The sequence below is a fragment of the Syngnathus leptorhynchus genome, chromosome 15 (genome assembly GCF_054491065.1).
Source record: "Syngnathus leptorhynchus isolate UIUO chromosome 15, UIUO_Slep, whole genome shotgun sequence".
NCBI lineage: Eukaryota > Metazoa > Chordata > Actinopteri > Syngnathiformes > Syngnathidae > Syngnathus > Syngnathus leptorhynchus.
In genome coordinates, this window is record NC_141209.1 from 2387984 (window position 1) to 2407257 (window position 19274).

Sequence of the window (19274 nt, forward strand, 5' to 3'; positions counted from 1 at the left end):
AAGCTCACAATCAAGGTTTTTTTTTATTTTTTATCAGGAATATAATCATCATATATTATTCAATTTATTGATTCATTATAACTTCTCGGAGCAGCCCAGAGCAGAGGGAATACAGATAATTGTATTTCTTGTGTTCATTAATCATAGACCATTGGAAGAGGTTAAAGATATAATCACAATTAATCGTCATCACAATATCGAAAAAAAATATCAGTCAGCCCCTCGAGTTAGTTTGTGATGATTTTATCGAGGAGATCACAGTTTAGCGTGAGGAGATCTTTCTTGAAGGCAGCTTCTGACCATCTCGGTGGCATCTATGGCCGTCCCCCAGGCCAGGGCGACGCCAAAGCCCCCATGGCCGTAGTTGTGCACCACGTGGGCCCCGCCACCCAGCCGGGGCACCTCCCTTTCCACTCTGGGATTTCTCCTGGAGGGCCTGAGCCCGACCCACTCCCCGAGGACTTTACCGCCACGCAAAGAGGGTTCCAGCTGGGTGCAGCGCTTCAGGATGGACTCGGAGTCCCCGGGGTCCACCCCTAGGCGCCAGTCTCCCTCCTGCCGGGTTCCACCCAGGGTGACGTAGCGTGAGCCGGGATAGATGTATGTCGTCCCTTTTTCTAGCCGAATGAAGTGATGCAGCCAGGGGGCATCCATCTTCAGGATCTGGCCCCGGACAGAGTAGACCTCGTTGTCCGCCACCAGGTCTTTGGAGCCCAGGCCCGAGCAGTTGACGATGACGTCATAGTCCGGGCTCAGCTCCTCGAGATTGGACACTTTCTTCTGCTCCACTTTACCGCCAGCTTTCGTGAACCTGGACATGAACAACTTCAAACTATGAGGTAACTTATGCTCACTATGGCAGCAACTTCACTGAAGCTGGCACGCATGTTTTTAAAATATAACAGGAAGCCAGTGTCAAAGTTCAAACCCAGAACCTCATAAAGGAGCGGCGGATATTTTATTGCTGTGGCTGAAACAAACCTTTGGTGTAGCCAAGGTAGGTAGGTAGAGCATTCACACTTTATGGTGGTGAAGGCCTGGCCAAACGTGTACTCGGGAAAGCGGCGCAGTTCACGTTCGCTCAGGAAGCGAAAGCCAAGCACCAGGTCCCACCAGTAGGGCCTCTTGTTGTCAGGGGGCTCCTTGAAAATGTGAAAGCTGGGCGGCAGAGAGGAGGGGAGGGGTGTTACATCATCATGCACAGCATTATGTGCCTCATTTAGATGGGCCAGGTCATTCATGGATGAGCTTAAATAATTTTAGCTTGAACTTTACCCGGAGCTGAGAAGCACTCCAGTCTCAAGTGTGTGTTGGGACTGGGCGATGGCCAGTAGGTGGTCAAAGCTGTCTCGAAACCAGCATCTTTGGCGTTCCAAAGGAATATCTAATACAATCAGGGATTTGTTATGAACGATTTCATTGACCAATCGATTCCAATTGTTGTGGCGCATTTCCAGCCTACCTGGACATTGATCCACAATGAGCATACCAGCCGCGCCGTCGCTGGTGGTGTCCGGGGTGAATTTGTCGGACAACAGGGTGACAGAGCAGCTGGGGAGCTTCTCAGCCACACACACGGCTGTGGAGACACCCACCACACCAGCGCCCACTACCGCCACTTTTGATTTTCTCATCCTGGAATATGACTTTAGGGAAAAAAATCAATGATACATGGAATGAACAACCAAATGGAATCCCGTGAAGTTAATAATTGTTGCAGGAGGAGGATAAAGTAGATTATGACAAGTAGAATTGCTGCAAACCGCTTCCCTCCCTCGCTATGCAAAACATGGATTGTTTATGTACTTCAACCAGGTCAGAGGTCATGCTAAACGACTTGAATAAAAACTTCAGCTAATAAATGCAGCCCTTGTAGAGATAATAATGTACTGGCATTGGCTGGAAGATAAGAAACGTCTTGTAAGGCATAACAAACTTACTCACATTGACTTCTCTCTCGACATGAGGGTCTGAAGAACCACCATCAAGTGTTCGGGGGGGGGAAATGACATTAAAGGAGGCTCTCGACTTTTGCGTCTCTTTTGACGGCGTTCACTCAGGAGCGGTCCATCTGCTTCTTGCATAAACCAAGCAGGATTCACAGGTTCTACACCGCATCAAACTACCGTAATGCTCTAACGCATACGCAACACAGATTGGCAACATTATATGACCGGGGTGGGGCTGTGTCAATGTTCTTTTAAGTACTTTATTGTTTTTCCACCCTTGCAAATGATTACAAATTGAGCGTCTCTTTACTTTGAAAACCTGTTTTTAACTCTTGCAAATTCTTGAGCGTGCTGGACCATGTACTCTGTGTGTTTGTGTGTGTGTGTGTGTGTGCGGGGGGGGGGGTCAGAGGGGCGCCTCGTCTGTGACGTAACGATCACGTAGGAGGCGTCTGAAGTCTCGTCACGAGCGCATTTCTCGCGGTATCCTGTTAAACAAATAAACTACTTCCGGTTAGCAAGAAAACGGTAAGGTCCTAACAGCTAACTATCAACCCAAGAACTCGACGGACTGTCTCAAACGAATACCTAGCGGCCAACCTCTGGTCGTTTTACAGTTATATGAAGTTTGTTATTATTTAGGAACCGTGTTTTAGTTCTGAGAGCAAGCGGGCGTTTTATTCGAGGTACTACAGCTTTTTCTCTAACTTGACAAGTTGTACGTTGGCCTTTTAAGCTTCAAACACCTCTAGGGTAGAGTGTGCTCATGCTTGCCTGATGAAAAGGGTTTTCTTTTTATTTTAGTTTTTCTTGTTCTAATAGAAATATGTTCGTGTCAAATCCTCACCAAATTGTTCTTTTTTTCTACTGCTTATCTTTTTTAAACACCTTAAAAAATTCTATACAAGTCTTGTTACGGGGGAAAAATAATCACGATTATTTTTGTGATATCAAGTCACTATTAAAAGACACATTTATTCAATGAGTTTGAATTCAGGATTTATTTATTTACCCAAATAACCAGAAAATAAATTTAAGATTCAAAATATAATGCAGTCTGCCCCTTGGCCACTAAGGGGCAGTGTGGAGCCGTCCACGCTTTTACTTGAATGAAAAAGTAGAAAAAGTTCGCCGTTCAATTTCATTTATCAAACTCGATTGTGACATTATTGCTATGTTACTCGTCTGCATGTATTACCACAGCATTTGTGTGTGAGTATGTATTATTTGAAATGATTGAACTCTGCCAATCTCTTGTCAATGGGATTTTATATTTGCATTTGTAACGAAATATGTCTTGCATTTAAATATATAACGTGCATCCTTAACTTAAAACACGTTCAGGCTACACAGGTTCTACAGGACCAATTTCAATGATAGTTTTAAAGATAAAGTTCAATGAATGCATGCCCCCCCCCCTTTATTGTTTCTCTGTTTAATTTCTCAGCTGTTATTTGAAGATGACACAGACAGCCTCATCTTCCTTGCACAAGACGAGCATCTTGAGCAAATTGGCGCACCTCAGGAAACGCGACATCTTGTGCGACGTCACCCTGCTTGCAGAGGGCGAGCGTTTCCAAGCGCACAAGGTGCTTCTGGCAGCGAGCAGCGACTACTTCTTGCAGATCTTCACCACCAACAATGTTGACGCCCATGCCGGGAACATCTACCGGCTCGACGGTGTAACAGCTGCCACGTGTGACTCGGTGCTGGAATTTATCTACAGTGCCCGTGTGTGCTTTGAGGAGAGTACTGGCGAGCAGCTTCTGGCCGCCGCTCGGTTGCTGAAGGTGGGAGAACTTATTGACGCGCTGCAGACCACACGGCGACGCAAGGAAGGGCGGACCAAAAAGAGCCTCCTCATCAGAAAACAAAGAAAGAGTCCCCTGCGTGACAACCACACCGAAGAGCGACAGGAAGTACCTGACGACAAAGAAGGAGGGGAGCGGCCCAGTCGAGCAGGAAGACGCAAGATCACGCCACCCGTGAAGTACAATTCCTATAAAGTGGGCGGAGACGTGTCCACTGGCGGAGAGCCGGCAAAGAGGGGCAGGAAGAGCAAGACGGAGGCCAGATGCCAGGACTGTGGCAAGTGTTTCAAAAAGCATATCTTCCTGAAGATCCACCAACGCACGCACACAGGTGACCTCATGTTAATACGACGTTTCCTGTACTGTACAGGAAGTGATGTCATTGCTGCCCCCACAGGTGAGAAGCCTTTCTGTTGCCAGGTGTGCGGCGCGGCGTTCACGCAGAAGCACACACTGTTGGTGCACCAGCGCAAGCACACCGGAGAGACGCCCTTTGTGTGCAGCGTGTGCTCCAAAGTCCTCGCCACTAAGCACAGCCTGCACGAGCACATGAACCTCCACCAGGGTAAAAAAAAAAAAAAAAAAAAAATCTTCTTAGGTGTGCGTGTACCTAATGATATGACCGTTGTGTCCCACAGAAAACAAGTCGTTCTGCTGTGACCAATGTGGAAAGAGCTTCACTCAGAAGAGGCAGCTCAAAAGTCATTATAAGGTCCACACAGGTCAGATGGAAGCATTTGTGGACTTTTGATTTGATCACTTACGTCAAGTTGGTTCAAATATTTGGTTTTAATCAATTTGATTTTATTTGAAGGCCATATCGCCCTGCCCTTGTGTAAAAGACTTGCTGTAATGTGTCCACATGAAGACTCAAGTATGTATTTTCTTCTGAATTGTAGGCAAATCGCTTCCAGAGTGTGCTCAGTGTCAGCATAAGTTTCTGGATACGGCCCAGTTGAAAAAGCACCTGCGTACTCACACCGGTAAAAATCCCAACCAAACCAAAATCACGTAATTTTTTTGGGAGAGGGGGCCTGAACGAATTATTGGCATTTCGGTTCATTGTGTTGTGACGTTGTCGTGGCAGGTGAGAGGCCATTCACGTGTGAGATCTGCGGCAAGTGTTTTTCCGTCAAGAGCACTTTGCAGACGCACATCCGGATACACCGGTCGGTGACCATGACCGCTGCGCGCTAACTCCTCGACTTGTTTATGCTTTTCCATCGATAGGAATGAATCCATTCCATTTTTGTCATCCACCAGAGGCGAGAAGCCGTATAGCTGCAGCATTTGCGACAAGTCCTTTGCGGACAGCAGCGCCCGCCGCCGCCACGTGGCCTCCCACTCGGGCAAGAAGCCCTTCAACTGCTCGGTGTGCGGTCTCTCCTTCTCCCGCCTCGACAACCTGAAGACCCACATCAACACCCACAACAAGGAGAGGGTGTCGGAACCTGAGCCCCAGAAAGAAGGCGGCGCTGCCCTGCAGGCAGAGGTGGGTAGAGTAAAGATACTTAGCTGACGAACGTAAGATGTTATCTTCATAAAATGAACTCCCGCAGGTCCAAAACTATCAGCTGTCGGTGGGCTCGGAGCAGGAGATCCAGCTCCTGGTGACGGGGGACAACATCAGCATGGGGCAGGAGATCAGCACGGCCGCGCCCCAGATCCAGATGCTCGGCACGCTGGACCCTCCGGCCGCGTCGTGGACCGACTCCATGTACGTCATCACCCTGAGCAAAGAGGCCGTTGACCACCTGCATGTGGCACCCAGACCCGTCCAGCAGGTGGCGCAACCGCACATCCAGGGCCTCCACGTCAACCAACCCATCTCCATCAGCCAGACCGGCGAGCACATCTCCGGCCACCACATCCACGGACACACCTTCCAGATCCAAGCCGGGAACGTCTACTCCACTGCCGGACCGCCGCCCGGCCACACCTGAGCTCAGCTTAGGCCGACAGATCCGGTAAACAGCACTCGTGACATTCTGTTACATTTATTAGGAAAGGGAAAGACAAAAGAAATCAGACAGCTTGACAGACGTTTAAATAAAGTTCATTCAGAGAGCAATACCATGCTATTGTTTTTGTTTTTAACTCATATTTCATGTTCCTCATTTGCAGTGGGACTTTCCAATAAAACTTTAATAAATAAATATGACTATAAATTAATGTAAAATACTACATTAAAAACAAATGATCAGAAGCAATTATAACTAGGTTTCAAATAATGGTCTTTGATTCAAATATGACATTGAAAGTACCCAAACATCCCTCCCAACGCTACTTTCTCGTGACCCTAACGACGGCAAAGTAAGCTACATTTATTTTAACATGTAAAAATATGCACAGCTCAGGCTCAAGCCCAACTGCGTTCCTCTCAGATACAGAGCCGCCATTGGCTGGGCGCTCGGAACCAAGCCGCCAATAGAAAACCGGCCCCCCCGGCCCACCTGAAACCATGCAATTCCTTTGAGGGGAATTAAATTTTACACACACGCACACAAACACAAAAGAGATTTGCTAGAGTGGCTCTGGAAGCTTTATTTACATGCACCATCTCTTGAGAAGCTGGCAAACACATTTTTGTTCTGGTAGGAGCAAGAGGAGAGGGATGATGACAATGCACCCAAATGATTGACAGTTAAAAAATATCAATTATAAAATAAAATAAAAAGTGCTCAACTCAAAAATAAAAAGATAAAAACAGAAGGTGTCACAAAAATGGAGGACACTGAAATGGGAGGGCTTGAACAAAATTCAATTCAAGAAATAAATAATAATTAAAAAAAAAAGATCCTGGTGGTCCTACCAAAGATCATTTTCATCCTTGTTTTTTTTGCCCTTATAGCTATGTTTCCTACTATCCACACACTTGATTTCTAGCTATGCATACGCGGAAACGTTTGGCAATATTTTCAAATACTGTGGTCTCGAAAATGGCAAGAATGGCTCCCGTCACAGGGTGGCAGCACCTGCTCTAGTGCCCGTAAGGGTGTGAGCGCGGGAAAGGGCTAGCTTGCTAATACCGCATCCTGCTATCTTCTCTTTTATAGCACCGAGAAGTCACCAAACAACAAACTGACCTCTGTAGCTATGTAGAACATTTTTGGGTGGGCTATTTATGCTACGTGTAACAAAATGGGGGAAGCAGCATCGCAGAAGTAAACACTGTAGTAAACAATTCGTTTCGCTTAGCTTGTTCTGGATTGGCTAACCGGAAGGTCAACGTACTTAACTCGCGTATTACGTGAAAATGCTGAAATGACTGTTTATATATTTCTTTCTATTTTACCCAATTTGGGTTAAACTGAGTGAACGTTAAGTGATCTATTTCTGAAAATGAGCCTATGAAAGAGCCTTCTGCATTTTATACCCCGCAGAGTTCCTCAATCAGTGACATGATCGACTAGGCTAGGCCGAAACGTCGTGTTAGCATTAGCTAACAGTGTTGCATCTGGTAATAATGTTTGTATATTGTTTGACTAAATTGTCAATGTGAGGATGTATTTATGTTTGGCCACGTCATGCACCAAACCGCTACATGAAGGTTATTTGGTGTGAAATTCTGCATACACCACTAAGAGCTTTTTCCGATATTCCGTTTAAGTGGACGACGGTTAGGGACTGTGGTGCCGAGCGACGTACCCTCATAACTTCACAATGATGTCACCAATGAACCCCCCCAAAAAACACACTTTCAAAATAAAGCACACATTGTGACCGTTGGTTGCACGAAGCTAGCTGTACACGTTCATATTTGGTGTGCGTCGACTTTTCCTTTTAGTCAAAAAAACAAAACAAAAAGATGTCAAGTATTCTCCTTATTTGTCCCCCTATGTAAACGGGCTCTTAGCCCTGGTTTGGCAAAAAATGTCAATGTGAGAGAACGGAATCATCTTCCCTGAGATGAACGCAACTTGTGTTCCAGTATGATACATCGCTCAGGTTCATTGATCTGTTTTTTTTGTTTTTTAAGAATACAGTACCCAAAACAAATGAAGTGTGATGAGAAAGGAACAAGATTTCTCACGACCATCCCCGCCAATTGGTGTCCTGTTTTTAACGCAAAGTGTGCGGGCAGCTGCCTTATCTCGTTTCTTTCTCATCACACCTCAAATTAAATAGGATGAAAAACTAAGCTGACATAAATACACTTGAACACGCTTTCTTTTCCCGCTAGCGGAGTCTGATTCCCGGCACGTTCTGAGCGCCTCAGCTCTGGACCCAGCTCTGCTTGAAGCCCCCCGGGTTCACGTTGGCGTTGTCGGCGGCGTCAAAACTCAGGTCCAGGCAGTCGGCCTCCATCAGCTCGTTGCGGATGATAGAGTCCATGTCGCACTCTAGTGCGCCGTTGAACCCCTCTAGTTCCAGGTCAGAGGTGGTGGCGCCGGGGAAGGGGTCCTGGCCGGGCAAGGCCGGGGAGGTTTTGCCGGGAGACTTGAGACCATTTCCCCCAAGAACAGATGAAACTTGTGCCTGGACGGCGGCGTGGTTGGTGGAGGAGACGTGGTCTTTGCGCAGAAGCAGGGTATTGCGGCGCGAGTTCTGCAGGGCCACGGCGGTGCTGGCCTGCGACATGAGCGGGTCGGACTGGGTGAGCAGGACGTTGCCGGAATCCAGGCTGAGGAGGTCCTGCAGGGTGAGGTGCGCCGGGCAGGAGAAGGTGGTCTGCTTGTTCTCCTGGATGGTCTGCATGGGTGACTGGCGCAGGCTGGTGATGGACGTGGGGCTGAAAAGCGGCGTGGGGACGTAGCTGCCCACGGGACTGCCGAAGGTGAAGACGGCGCCCCCCTGGTCTTTGTCGTCGTCTTCATCCTCATCGGGGGGAGGCTGCTGGGACGCTAGGCTGATATTGTCCAGCAGGTCGTCCATCAGGTTGTCGGACAGCCCGTCGTTGAGGTTCATGGTGCCCGCCAGGTCGGAGAGGCCGGCGGGCCCGGCGGACGGCGACATGCTGCTCGGGCTGGAGTACAGCATGGGGGACAACGGCGTGTCATCCGGGGGCACCTCGTCCAGCTCCAGGTTGGCGAGGATGGGCGACAGGCGGCCGCTCAGGGTGCTGGCGTTGGAGTTGGTGCGCGAGCGGAAGTCGGTCCAGGCGTCCAGCTCGTCGCTGCTGCGCGACGTGGGGCTGCCGGTCCACTTGGAGAGGCTGGACGAGCTCTCGGAGCTGCCGTCCTGGGCGGCCTGCAGGGAAGCTTTCTTCTTGGTGGCGCGCCCTCGGGCCCCTTTGATGTATTTGCTGTTGTCCATGGAGACAGCGCGGCGACGCGGCGCCTTGCCACTTTTGCCGCCGTCAGGGTTGACCATCCACCACGAGCTCTTCCCGGTCCCTTCGTTCTGGACCTTGACGAAGCGGCTGTGCAGGGACAGATTGTGCCGGATGGAATTCTGTGGAAGCAACCAAAGTTCGGTTAGAGTATTTCACCTTTTATAGACATTTCAAATCCAGAATGGTCGTTCCTTCAAGAAAAATTCCCGGGAATCTTCCCATATTCCACATGCACGGGATACAGGATTACAAACCTATTTCCTGAAACACACACGTCTAAATCCTACAAAGCTCTTGTCTGACTTGATTCCGTGATGAATTGCTTTTCAGGCTGAACTCTAATCCTAAACATCAAATGGGAAGTGGAACAATTTTGTGTGTTGTGATATAACAGTGGGGATGTTATTTCATTGTTTATGATTATTTATGGTTCCGTTAAGAAAAGAACGCTGACTCAATTATGGAATAACTCGTGTTAATGTTGCCCGCAGTCTCTATGTTATTGTTATTTATTCTTTCCACCACCATTTCCAACTGTAAATGTCGGCGTTGCAGGTGTGCGCAACGACCGCGTCCGGAGCCTGCTCACCTTCCATCCAGCCGAGCTGTTGCTGTCGCCCTTGTCCTTGAAGTAGGGCACGGAGCGGACCATCCAGTCGTAGATCTGCGACAAGGTGAGTCTCTTCTCGGGGGACGACTCGATGGCCTGCGTGATGAGGTCCGCGTACGAGTAGTTGCCCCAGGCGTTCCGGCGAGCCGACGACTTCCGCAGCTGCTGCGAGGCCGTGGTGGCCGCCGCCGGCGGCGTCAACTGTGCCGAGGACAGCGAACCGTCCGCGGTGTCCTCGGTGCGGGGCTGCGAGGCAAGGCGGAGGCCGGAGGGAGTGAACGGGCTCGGCGTGAGAGCCCCGGTAGCCTCCCGGGGCGCACTGCCACCTCCTCCCTCTGCCCCACCTCCTCCTCCCTCCTCGTCGTCATCCTCTTCCTCGGGAATGACATCAGCGTCATTCGCCCCCGCTTTGCCCGCCGCGCCGAGCTCCGGACGTGGAAGCGGCCAAGTACAAGAGCGCGGCCGCTTCTGGGGCTCGAAGTCCGGGTCGATCTCCACGTTCGGCTCGTTGGCCTCGGCCATGACACGGTGGGCGATGAGTGGGTCGGGAAGTCACTCGGGGCGCATTCCATCAATGTGTGTGGGGGGACGGAGGGGGGGGGGGGGTATCTATTTGCCGGAATGCATGCTAAGCAGACATCGCGGTGGCTTTTCCTCGTGGACTCGGGAAAGAAAAGCAGGGGGGGGGGGGGGGTCGGCTTGGCGTTCCTCCACAAGCACCCAGAAGCATTTAACACGTCACTCCGCTGCCATCTTGACCATTTCCACCCGCGACTTCCTCGGGCATCTTCATTGTTGCACTTCCTCCCTCTTCTTGATGCAGAAACGTTCCACACTCCAGTAGCACTTGGCCTCCACGGTGATCTTTTCACATGCAAAACGCAAAAGCAAGCATTCATTGAGCGACACAATCCTGCGGCTGCTGCACCTCCTCTTCTTGTCTTCCACCTCTTCCTCCTCTGCACTGCTCCGAATTAAAGCGACAGTATGGATCAGTGACGTCACCGCCTGCCCCCCCCCCCTCATGGGGATGCCCAGCAGGGTGCACACAATGCAAAAAAAATGTTCCGTTTTGTAAAATATTAACAATTGTTACAATTTTGAATTGTCAAGTTATATTGAAACCAAGCAAGCTAAAACCAGCTGCTAATTATCACATCATCAAATTCAGAAAACTAGCCATTACCAAATAATATTTGCTTGAGCATTTGAATTGTTAGCTCTTAAGACATAGGTGTTCTGTTTGAAATAAAAACAATGTTTATGAATTCAAAACAAAACGTGGATGGTAAGAATGCATACATTTAATATGAGGACATTTTAAATTGCAGTCTTTGAGTCATTCCAAAACAATATTCCATGTTTTGATGAATGTCACATGAAAACTTGAAATCATTCCCCACAATTTCTTACAGTTGGACCGCTGCGATAAAAGCGTCACGTTAAAATGATGTTTTAAAGTGCAGGAAGGTTGCAATAAATAATTTCTGTACATTTCTAAAGGTTCCAGCAAAACTCAGTTGAAGTGAGGAGTGTTTCTTTCCCGCTTCCGTTTAAAAACTATAAAGGAATATTAGGGCCACACTGTCAAGAAGAAGAAGAAGAAAAAAAAAATAATACAAGCTTTACAAAAATAAATAGATGGGTCAAGTTTTTGATTGATATATTTAAGATTATATTTGTAATTTCATAGTTATCAAGGTGCATATTTTTATCATGAAAGCTGTAATTAAAAAAAATAACTTTATACCACACAACCTTTTTTTCCTCTCCAAAATATACAATTTTACAATGAGAGCATGGCCCTAAAATTTCTTAATCATAAAAACATGTACCTCCAAATACTTTGTAGTTTTTTTTCTTTCTATCCCAACAAAGTAGATGATTTGTCAATTGCATTTGGAGTGAGAAAAAAAAAAGTCTTAGTTCATTAGGCTTTGTCCTTGGCGCTGCGGTCTCCTTCTTGCCAGTATTCTTCGCTCTGCATCTCAGTGAGTCTGGAGACGGTCCTCTGGAAGGCGAACATCTCCTCTTCGCCGCTGAAGATGGACAGGCTGCTCGCTTCTTCCTATCAAGACAAAAAAGGTGTGCTTGTCGTATCACACAGTCATGTGAAAGTGGACATAAAAATGAAGCAAAGTACTCTTTTGAGTCCCAGGTCATCCATGAGGATGTGGCCCTCGTCGTGGCTGTGGTCGCCCTCGAGAACAAAGAGCTCCTCCAGCGGGTGATCGGCCAGGATCACCACACGCACCTGAAACGGCACGCGGGTGAGCTACTTCCAGTTTTGGAAAGTCAATCGGTTCGATGAGATCAAACCTTGTGGTCATAAAGCGCATCCACTAGCGTGATGAGTCGTCGGGCTTGGGTTTTCTTGTTGAGCGTCAGAAGCGGGATGTGGCGGATGAAGACGGTGTCAAACAGACGAGAGATCTCCAGGTAGTCGCTGGCCCCTAGAGGCTGAAATCATCAACATCATAATGGTTTGAAATAAATATCGCGCTTTAGTATAATCAACCTTACCCTGTCACATAGCTCTTCAAATGTGCAGTCCAGAATGGTCCCGCATGCTTTGTTCAGACGCACTTTCCTGTTGTGCACGTTAAGAACCCTCGGACGCGTTACTGTAACAGAAATTTAAATGATTATGACACAATCATGAAAACGTGATAGATCAAAAGGACTTACTGTCGTTCTGCTTGAAGGCCAGCTCGTCAAAAAGCTTGTCCAGTGTTTCCTCTGCATCAGGCTCACTGGAACTGAGGTGAACGGAACACGAATTGGCAGGAATAATAATACAAAATAATAATAATCGTAAAAGACGTACAGGAAGTAAAGTTTCCCCGCGGAGGGTCTGTTCGTTTTGCGGTAATCGATCCCTGAATCCAGACGAAGAGTTTGGCAATATTTCTGTGCAATATTTAGTTGAACTGATTGAATGGTTTGGCGTTTGGGCTGGAACAACAAAAAAAAAGTTGACGTCTTACCTGTAACACGGCGATAAAAGGCACAAAGTTGACCCTCTGCAGACCGTTTTTATACAAGTCTGGAAGGAGGGGGGGCGGGGTTAATTCACAATTCAAATCATTTTATTTTTCTCCCATTGTGTGTCCAATTTTTTTATTTAAGCGCATGTTACCTTCAGGGATGCGATTGGACGTAGCCACCACGACCACGCCGTGAAGAAACAAGTTCTCAAACAGCTGCTTAAGAATCATGGCGTCGGCGATGTCCGTCACCTGAGAGGACGAGGTAAGGTGTCGTGCGTCGTCGGCATATTATGGGAAAAAGCCTCATCGGTACCTGAAACTCGTCAAAGCACAGCAGGCAAGCTTCCTCGCTGATCTCCTCGGCAACGGGCGCGATGGGGTCGTAAGACTTGGCCATCTTGCCCGCTTTCCTCTTTGGCAGACTCTGCTTAAGGCGATGGATCCCTGCGTAGTCACACACACCAGGTGAATATTTTCTTCCGTTTTTGTAACACAATAGAACTCACGTTTGTGTACGTCCAACATGAAGCCGTGGAAGTGGACCCTCTTTTTCTTGTCTGTCTCCACATGCGAGTAGAACATATCCATGACCATGGTTTTGCCCGTGCCTGAAACAATGTCAGCGCGCCATTTAGTATATTAAAAAAAAAAAATGGCTAGACGGTCTCGAGTGTCCCTTACCCACGTCGCCGTAGATGTAGTAACCCTTGGGAGACTTTGGTCTAGTAAAAAACTTCGAAGATGGAGAAGGGCAAACAAAGTCATTTACGTGTATCAATTTTTACTTCATTGCATCGAGATGATTCAATGAGTGTACCTTTTGGAAGATGGACGTGGGCGTGTTGCTGTAGCCGCGGAGTGTTTTGTGTAGCTGGTCCAGTTTGGACATCACAGCTCTCTGGTGCTCGTCCTCCCGTAGGGTCCCATCTCGGATCAGCCCGCTGTAGTGCTCCAGTGGCCCGCTGAAGCCGCCGCTCGTCTCAGCCTCACGCCGGGCTTCGGCCGCGTAGCCTTCTCGGTGACAACACGGTGAGATCAGATATTTTGTTTACACCTGAGGGTTGTCATAGTTTTGTAGTTTTCACTAGAGTTGATTGTATTTCATTGGATTCTTTTAATTCATTTCGTTTGAACTAATTGAAAGACCAACTTTGTCATTTTAACCTGCAGTCATGGCATGTATTTTCTGTTATTCCAACATTAATTTCATGTGTCTAGCAATTAACTATGATATTACTAATGTTGAATAACTTGCAGACTTTATTCATTCTCGACTCTTCTTAACCTTTTTATTATGCTAAAAATGACACACCGCCATTTTATTTTGCCATGTATGAATTTACGCATAATATCCAAATAAATACGCATACGCTGAGTAGGACTCGTCACTTCACACATGACGAGGACAAACTAATTCGGAACATTGTGGCTGTGTTGAGGAACTGACAGCTGACCAGACGCCAACAGTCAAGTAAGTCCGAACCCAAATAGAATCCGGAATGCTTATTTGGACTTTATGTGCCATGCAACTGAAGTTATAGGCCACTTTTATATGAGGAGTTTTTTTAAATAACCAAGCCCATATTTGCTGCATATTAGTAACAAACTCGCAAATAACCCGTCTCACCTCGTCTGTGACACGACATTGCGGTTTTGAGTAGTTTTAGCGTGGAATGTTGCCCTCTCCGGAGCAAAGTGGAGCCCAGAGAGGCTGAGGGTGACATCTTGGAAGACAGCGGCATCCACACCGCCATCTTGATTCAAAATAACTTTATGGAAAAAGTGACTAGGAACAAATGATTTGAGTTCGCTTTAGTTACCGATAGAGGGCGACATTTCTTCCATTTTGTCATACTGAATGTAACAAGACAGGTTTATTTATTTGAATATTTTTACTACCAAATTTTAATTTAAAAATAGGCTCACAGTAAATATATCTTTATCATTATGTTATCATTAGCGAGTATGAACCATTTGACGTCAGATACTGTAGAAATGGTGCAAAATAAGGCAAAGAAATGCAGAAATTCTGCTTGGAAGTGCAGCATTGTTCAATAGACAACCTGTATCTTCAGATGAAGTCATCACAGAGGCAATTCTTGTACATTCTTAACAATAAAACAAGATTTTATTTGAGCTCCATATATGGTGGTGCATCCTCATGTCTTGTCAGTGCGGTTGGAGTCCAATTTTTACCTCCACATCAGTGAGCTGCAGACAAAACATGGGAGGCTTACAGGCTTGTTGCCATGACAACAGAGCAACCCCATCACTGCTGCCCTGCCACTACCTCCAGGCACTTACTCTCTCTCTCTCTCTCTCTCTCTCTCTCTCCCCCCCATCTGTCCGTCTGTCTGTACAAACAGCAGCGGCAGCAGCGTTCCATCCGCTTTTATACCATAAAGACGAACCAGGCGTGTCGGGACCCCTCCTGCTTGTCTGCGTCGGGCGGTGAGTGTTTACATCCTTTGTCAACAGACGTCTCCTACGCGGGTTAGGAGATGGACACTATTGTGGGCGGATAACGTGCTACATCGCCGGGTAGCCATAGTGAAGGCAACCCCCTACCCCCGAAGCAGCCTCCCACCCTTTTACTGCTGAATGCATTAGTCTAATGAGAGCCTGCGGCAACACTGAAAGAGACGCGATGATACCGAGAGGGTCATTTTGTCATGACTAAACCATGTAGTTCCCCTTCTGGTGTAAGATTCTAATCAGCTGGAGTTTTTTTTTTTTTTTAAACAGCTCCAAATGAGTGCACCCGCAGCGACGGTGCAACAGCGAGCAGACGACGACAACGACAGCGGTGAAATGCAATCGGCCGCGGTAGCGCCATCCTCCTTCATGCCGGGCCAGTCGGGCAAGATCCCGGGCAGGAAGCGAGGCAGGCCCCCGCTGCGCAACGTGGCCAAGATAGATTTCGCCAGCCGCTACGTCGACTCGCTGCCGCCGCTTAAAGTGCCCAAGAAGAGGGGGAGGAAGCCGGGATTCAAGGTCAGGATAAGGCGATTACTTTATCGAGCCAAAAGAATCAATTCTTGCCTGCCCAAAATAATGTTTCTGAAAAATTCTTCTTGTTGTGAAGCTGAAACCCAGGATGGTGATGACGCCGTTGGCCATCTCACCACCCAGCAGCACCCCAGAGCCTGACATGAGCTCCATCCCTCAGGACGCCGCCACAGTCCCCCACTCGGCCACGCCTCAGGTGCTCACAGGTAGGACGGTCCAAGTCAGACCTCATGAATCATCTTCAAATTGTTGATGGTCGCCACTTGTTGCGTTCAGTGTGCATCTACATCAACAAGCAAGCCAACACGGGTCCAAACCTGGACCGGAAGAAGATCCAACAGCTGCCCGACCACTTCGGACCCGATCGGCCTTCGGTGGTTCTGCAGCAAGCCGTGCAGGGATGCATCGACAGCGCCTTCCAGCAGAAGACTGTCTTTACGCTGCTCACGCAAGGATACGGGGGAGAGAAGATATCAGGTAGCTTTCCACGCTTCTCGGTATCTGCAATTGCCGCTTAGTTTTTATTCACATGACTGAAAAGACATAATCAGGTCTTGCAGTTGTTCCACTCACTATTTATTTATCAGTAGTTCCCAAAGTGTGGTACTGGAGCGCCCTCTAACGGTATGCCAAAGAATTACAAAATTAAATTTGCAAACTGCATCTTAGTGGAGTGGCTTTAATTATTTAATATTTGAGAACATTTATTGAAGTACCGTTTTTATTCAACTTTGTGTGTCTTTTTTTTTATTTTTATTGGAGCATGGTAAACCTGCAGTTCTTGATTCAAATGGGCAATTGAAATTTGTACTTACTTGACCTGCAGCCACCTTTGACGGCAAGCAGCACCTCCTGAGCCTCCCTGTGGTGAACAGTATCGACTACGTGCTGCGCTTCCTGAAGAAGCTTTGTCGCAGCCTGCACTGCGAGAACCTTTTCAGCGACCAGCCCATCAGCCAGCGTCCCTCCTACCACTCTGACGGTAAAACATCCGTGATAGGAATCTTTTCCACAGCTCCTTCTTACCCGTTTCCATCTGGCCCTTTAGCAGAAACCATTCTGGCCGAGGATTACCGCCACGAGCTGAGCGAAGGGAAGCGCTACCCGGCGCCAGAGCACAGGGAATCCGCGTTCGGCTCTATCAGCTCCTCATCGTACTCGTCTTCGCCAAAGTCCCCTTACGGCTTCCGCTCATCGCAGCAGTTCGGCAACGCGTCGGCCGTCTCCAGGCAGTCGGCGGGCAGCCCCGGCGCCTTCGTGGAAAGCAACAGGGCAGGTGAGGCCAGAACTGCTAGCTTTACCTTATTTTAGTTTGCCGAATTGCACATTTGAGTGTGTTGGTGTACCTAATCTATTGTCCGGTAAGTAATAGCATTTTTATGAGAGTTTATCTCGTCAGGAGGGTATGTCGCACAGGAGCCTAAGGCCCCGTCCCCCGGCAAGGATCCGTCCACGTGGAGCGTGGACGACGTGGTGTGGTTCATCCGGGACGCCGACGCCAACGCCCTCGGACCTCACGCCGACCTCTTCAGGAAACACGTGAGCCCAGATCTCTTCTTCCACATCAACAGCACAATGAAGAAATTGCAGCATTAAATAAAAAATCTGTTGAAATCTTTGCATCTACCCGATGGCGCCGCCCCGCAGGAGATCGACGGCAATGCCCTGTTGCTGCTGAAGAGCGACATGATTATGAAGTACCTCGGACTGAAGTTGGGGCCCGCCCTCAAGTTGTGCTACCACATCGACAAGCTCAAGCAGAGCAAGTTGTAGGCTCGGAGCTCACAGCAGAAACTGGCACAATAGGCACACCTTGTTGCTGAAACAACCAACAACAAAAGCTCACTGGATGAGACCATTTTTTTTATTTTTTTTTTAATCTTGGCATTTTTTGCTGCTCTTTATAAATGTGGAACGAAGGTGTAAAACTAGGGCTGAACGACTTGGGAAAATAATCAAATTGGGATTTATTCCCCTTAATATTGAGATTGCGATTTGATATGCAATTCTTTTTTCAAGGTTCTTTCCCATGTTTTTTTTTTACAGAAAGACAAAAAATGCAATAATTTAATCTATTACAAGAAATAACATCCGATTTATTATATATAAATAGGTTGTTCTTATAGGTTAGGCTAACAAAGGCAAATGAAGCATGAATTCATATGAAAGGCAGTTTATTGAGTGACTTCAATACACTTTGAGTGCAGTCTTGTAAATATTCAATATTACAAAATTCTACCATACACACATGAGCTGCTTTTGGCTCTAAAATCCAATGTGTCGCCAATCTCTGCTTAATAAGATGTTTTCTGTATTCTAAAGACCTGCACTGAAAAAAATGGAAGCATTTACTTGAGCTTAATTTAAAGATATTTTAATGCATTTTTCTTATGCAACATCTTGACTTAATTAGCCTGTTTTACTCTAGCTCGATGTAAAATTACTATAAAAGGGGAAGCATGTAATATAAGTATGCGTACATATACATTCGGGGTGTAACGAAAACCAATTTGAATGGGAAACTCTCTTTTGTAAAAATGTAGCATTCTTGAATTGTATCACACAACGTATTGAGATACTTATGGAATTGTCTTTTGGGAGAGATGCGCACCTCTAATATACATGGAAGAAGAATGTGTTGAAATGTGCACACAATGTCACAAATCTCACCATTTTCAAAATCTTTTATCAGTGTTGACAATACAAGGAGGTTGGTTATATGTATTCATGTGATGGTGAGACGTCAAGGAAACATAAATATGTGTCATAATCCTGGATGTGAGTATTAAATCAAAACATGTAAACTACTGAGTGTGTGGACGTGCAGCTTTTTTTGCAAGATGTATGTATATATATATATATATATATATATATATATATATATTATGTAAGTTTTATAATAGTGTCTAATTTTCATTTTTCAAGTTTTCAGCTCATTATGTAAGGCAAGGCAGCTTTTATTTATACAGTACATTCATAATATCTGTCATATTATGTCCCGTAATTCTGATATATATATTTTTTTTAGACTCTTGTGCGCAGTGCCACTGATGTCGCGTTTGCGTGCACACAGCACAGCAGGTGCTTGATCGCGACGCACGGGCCAGGCTGTGATGCGTTCAGGCTCTTGTGGTCCGTCCGACAAACAACAGTGCTGCTGCTGCTCTTGCATCTCTTCATCGGGAAAGAACCTCGAGGAGAAAAACCATCGCACCATCACCGGCAGCCGGTTCCTGTGAAAGAAACATTGCATTGCGCACCTCCCTACCATCACCATCTCCTCAATCAACCCTCCTCCTCCTCCTCCTGTCCTCTCCTCTCCTCCTCCTCCTCCTCAGCCTCGCCGCCACCGGAGGGGAGTTTTTCCTGTGGACTTTGCAGGGTGAGAAGAACACAATAGCAGTGCTATAAGGTAAGCCTCCCGCCCGGTTCTTTTTTTATATTGTGTACCGACGAGCTGTCGTGTTTTTTTTTTCCACTGCGCAATATTTTCAATTGCGCATTCTCTTGCAGCCTCGTCGTGATGTGCGTTCTTTTTTTTTTTTTTTTATCGCAGGGTGCACAAATTGGCGCATTCTTACTATCCCCTGCACCCCCCCCCCGCCCTTTATCACTGCGTCGTTTCTATCG

At 47.1% G+C, this 19274-nt stretch overlaps 5 protein-coding genes across 13 annotated transcripts; 2 read left to right on the forward strand and 3 right to left on the reverse strand.

Annotated features, from left to right (window-relative positions):
* Positions 1 to 4: 4 nt before the first annotated feature.
* ddo (D-aspartate oxidase) lies at positions 5 to 2331 on the reverse strand. Of its 3 annotated transcripts, XM_085931290.1 has the most exons (5): positions 1945 to 2331; positions 1463 to 1646; positions 1276 to 1384; positions 982 to 1158; positions 5 to 811 (listed from the first exon to the last, which is right to left on the reverse strand). In XM_085931290.1, the coding sequence occupies exons 2-5, from the start codon at positions 1632 to 1634 to the stop codon at positions 256 to 258; spliced, it is 1014 nt and encodes a 337-aa protein (XP_085787416.1). In that variant the 5' UTR covers positions 1635 to 1646; positions 1945 to 2331; the 3' UTR covers positions 5 to 255. The 3 variants fall into 3 exon arrangements, with proteins under 3 accessions (XP_085787416.1, XP_085787414.1, XP_085787415.1); XM_085931288.1 differs by having other exon boundaries at positions 1276 to 1646; XM_085931289.1 differs by having other exon boundaries at positions 1276 to 1646; positions 1941 to 2331.
* Positions 2332 to 2387: 56 nt separating this feature from the next.
* Positions 2388 to 11768, forward strand: zbtb24 (zinc finger and BTB domain containing 24). 4 transcript variants are annotated; one of them, XR_015068288.1, is made up of 10 exons: positions 2446 to 2635; positions 3397 to 4091; positions 4158 to 4325; positions 4399 to 4482; positions 4660 to 4743; positions 4848 to 4929; positions 5024 to 5252; positions 5320 to 5727; positions 9591 to 9709; positions 10469 to 11768. XR_015068288.1 is itself a non-coding variant. In XM_085931281.1 (9 exons), exons 2-8 carry the CDS (start codon positions 3410 to 3412, stop codon positions 5701 to 5703), a joined length of 1713 nt encoding a protein of 570 aa, XP_085787407.1. In that variant the 5' UTR covers positions 2446 to 2635; positions 3397 to 3409; the 3' UTR covers positions 5704 to 5727; positions 7944 to 8762. The 4 variants fall into 4 exon arrangements, 3 of the variants coding, with proteins under 3 accessions (XP_085787408.1, XP_085787407.1, XP_085787406.1); XM_085931281.1 differs by lacking the exons at positions 9591 to 9709; positions 10469 to 11768 and adding an exon at positions 7944 to 8762; XM_085931282.1 differs by lacking the exons at positions 9591 to 9709; positions 10469 to 11768 and having other exon boundaries at positions 2388 to 2477; positions 5320 to 8762.
* Positions 6294 to 10601, reverse strand: foxo3a (forkhead box O3A). The gene is made up of 2 exons (XM_085931279.1): positions 9625 to 10601; positions 6294 to 9154 (listed from the first exon to the last, which is right to left on the reverse strand). Exons 1-2 carry the CDS (start codon positions 10165 to 10167, stop codon positions 7976 to 7978), a joined length of 1722 nt encoding a protein of 573 aa, XP_085787405.1. The 5' UTR covers positions 10168 to 10601; the 3' UTR covers positions 6294 to 7975.
* Positions 10932 to 14416, reverse strand: afg1la (AFG1 like ATPase a). Its single transcript, XM_085931283.1, has 13 exons — positions 14263 to 14416; positions 13453 to 13646; positions 13317 to 13368; positions 13142 to 13243; positions 12949 to 13079; positions 12785 to 12884; positions 12633 to 12691; positions 12473 to 12555; positions 12334 to 12404; positions 12169 to 12269; positions 11965 to 12105; positions 11789 to 11899; positions 10932 to 11713 (listed from the first exon to the last, which is right to left on the reverse strand). The coding sequence occupies exons 1-13, from the start codon at positions 14387 to 14389 to the stop codon at positions 11576 to 11578; spliced, it is 1410 nt and encodes a 469-aa protein (XP_085787409.1). The 5' UTR covers positions 14390 to 14416; the 3' UTR covers positions 10932 to 11575.
* On the forward strand, positions 11816 to 18433 carry scml4 (Scm polycomb group protein like 4). 4 transcript variants are annotated; one of them, XM_085931285.1, is made up of 12 exons: positions 11816 to 11915; positions 12791 to 12897; positions 12970 to 13100; positions 13555 to 14106; positions 15002 to 15086; positions 15381 to 15629; positions 15721 to 15850; positions 15921 to 16121; positions 16471 to 16626; positions 16693 to 16920; positions 17044 to 17183; positions 17292 to 18433. In XM_085931285.1, exons 6-12 carry the CDS (start codon positions 15387 to 15389, stop codon positions 17415 to 17417), a joined length of 1224 nt encoding a protein of 407 aa, XP_085787411.1. In that variant the 5' UTR covers positions 11816 to 11915; positions 12791 to 12897; positions 12970 to 13100; positions 13555 to 14106; positions 15002 to 15086; positions 15381 to 15386; the 3' UTR covers positions 17418 to 18433. The 4 variants fall into 4 exon arrangements, with proteins under 4 accessions (XP_085787411.1, XP_085787410.1, XP_085787413.1 ...); XM_085931284.1 differs by lacking the exon at positions 12970 to 13100; XM_085931287.1 differs by lacking the exon at positions 12970 to 13100 and having other exon boundaries at positions 16696 to 16920.
* Positions 18434 to 19274: the final 841 nt, after the last annotated feature.

What these genes read in the sequence shown, in the direction of transcription:
- afg1la (XM_085931283.1), bottom strand. Translation starts at nt 14,389, where the DNA reads ATGGCGGTGTGGATGCCGCTGTCTTCCAAGATGTCACCCTCAGCCTCT. An exon ending in TGTGCTTTGACGAGTTTCAG is followed by an intron (nt 12,885 to 12,948) that starts GTACCGATGAGG and finishes TCGTCCTCTCAG; the next exon opens with GTGACGGACATCGCCGACGC. An exon ending in CTTTTATCGCCGTGTTACAG is followed by an intron (nt 12,556 to 12,632) that starts GTAAGACGTCAA and finishes AATATTGCACAG; the next exon opens with AAATATTGCCAAACTCTTCG.
- scml4 (XM_085931285.1), top strand. Translation starts at nt 15,387, where the DNA reads ATGAGTGCACCCGCAGCGACGGTGCAACAGCGAGCAGACGACGACAAC. An exon ending in GGAGGAAGCCGGGATTCAAG is followed by an intron (nt 15,630 to 15,720) that starts GTCAGGATAAGG and finishes CTTGTTGTGAAG; the next exon opens with CTGAAACCCAGGATGGTGAT. An exon ending in TCCCTCCTACCACTCTGACG is followed by an intron (nt 16,627 to 16,692) that starts GTAAAACATCCG and finishes CTGGCCCTTTAG; the next exon opens with CAGAAACCATTCTGGCCGAG.
- zbtb24 (XM_085931282.1), top strand. Translation starts at nt 3,410, where the DNA reads ATGACACAGACAGCCTCATCTTCCTTGCACAAGACGAGCATCTTGAGC. An exon ending in CCACCAACGCACGCACACAG is followed by an intron (nt 4,092 to 4,157) that starts GTGACCTCATGT and finishes CTGCCCCCACAG; the next exon opens with GTGAGAAGCCTTTCTGTTGC. An exon ending in GCACATGAACCTCCACCAGG is followed by an intron (nt 4,326 to 4,398) that starts GTAAAAAAAAAA and finishes TGTGTCCCACAG; the next exon opens with AAAACAAGTCGTTCTGCTGT.
- foxo3a (XM_085931279.1), bottom strand. Translation starts at nt 10,167, where the DNA reads ATGGCCGAGGCCAACGAGCCGAACGTGGAGATCGACCCGGACTTCGAG. An exon ending in ACAGCTCGGCTGGATGGAAG is followed by an intron (nt 9,155 to 9,624) that starts GTGAGCAGGCTC and finishes TTGCTTCCACAG; the next exon opens with AATTCCATCCGGCACAATCT.
- ddo (XM_085931288.1), bottom strand. Translation starts at nt 1,634, where the DNA reads ATGAGAAAATCAAAAGTGGCGGTAGTGGGCGCTGGTGTGGTGGGTGTC. An exon ending in GGAGTGCTTCTCAGCTCCGG is followed by an intron (nt 1,159 to 1,275) that starts GTAAAGTTCAAG and finishes TCTGCCGCCCAG; the next exon opens with CTTTCACATTTTCAAGGAGC. An exon ending in CTACCTTGGCTACACCAAAG is followed by an intron (nt 812 to 981) that starts GTTTGTTTCAGC and finishes GTTCATGTCCAG; the next exon opens with GTTCACGAAAGCTGGCGGTA.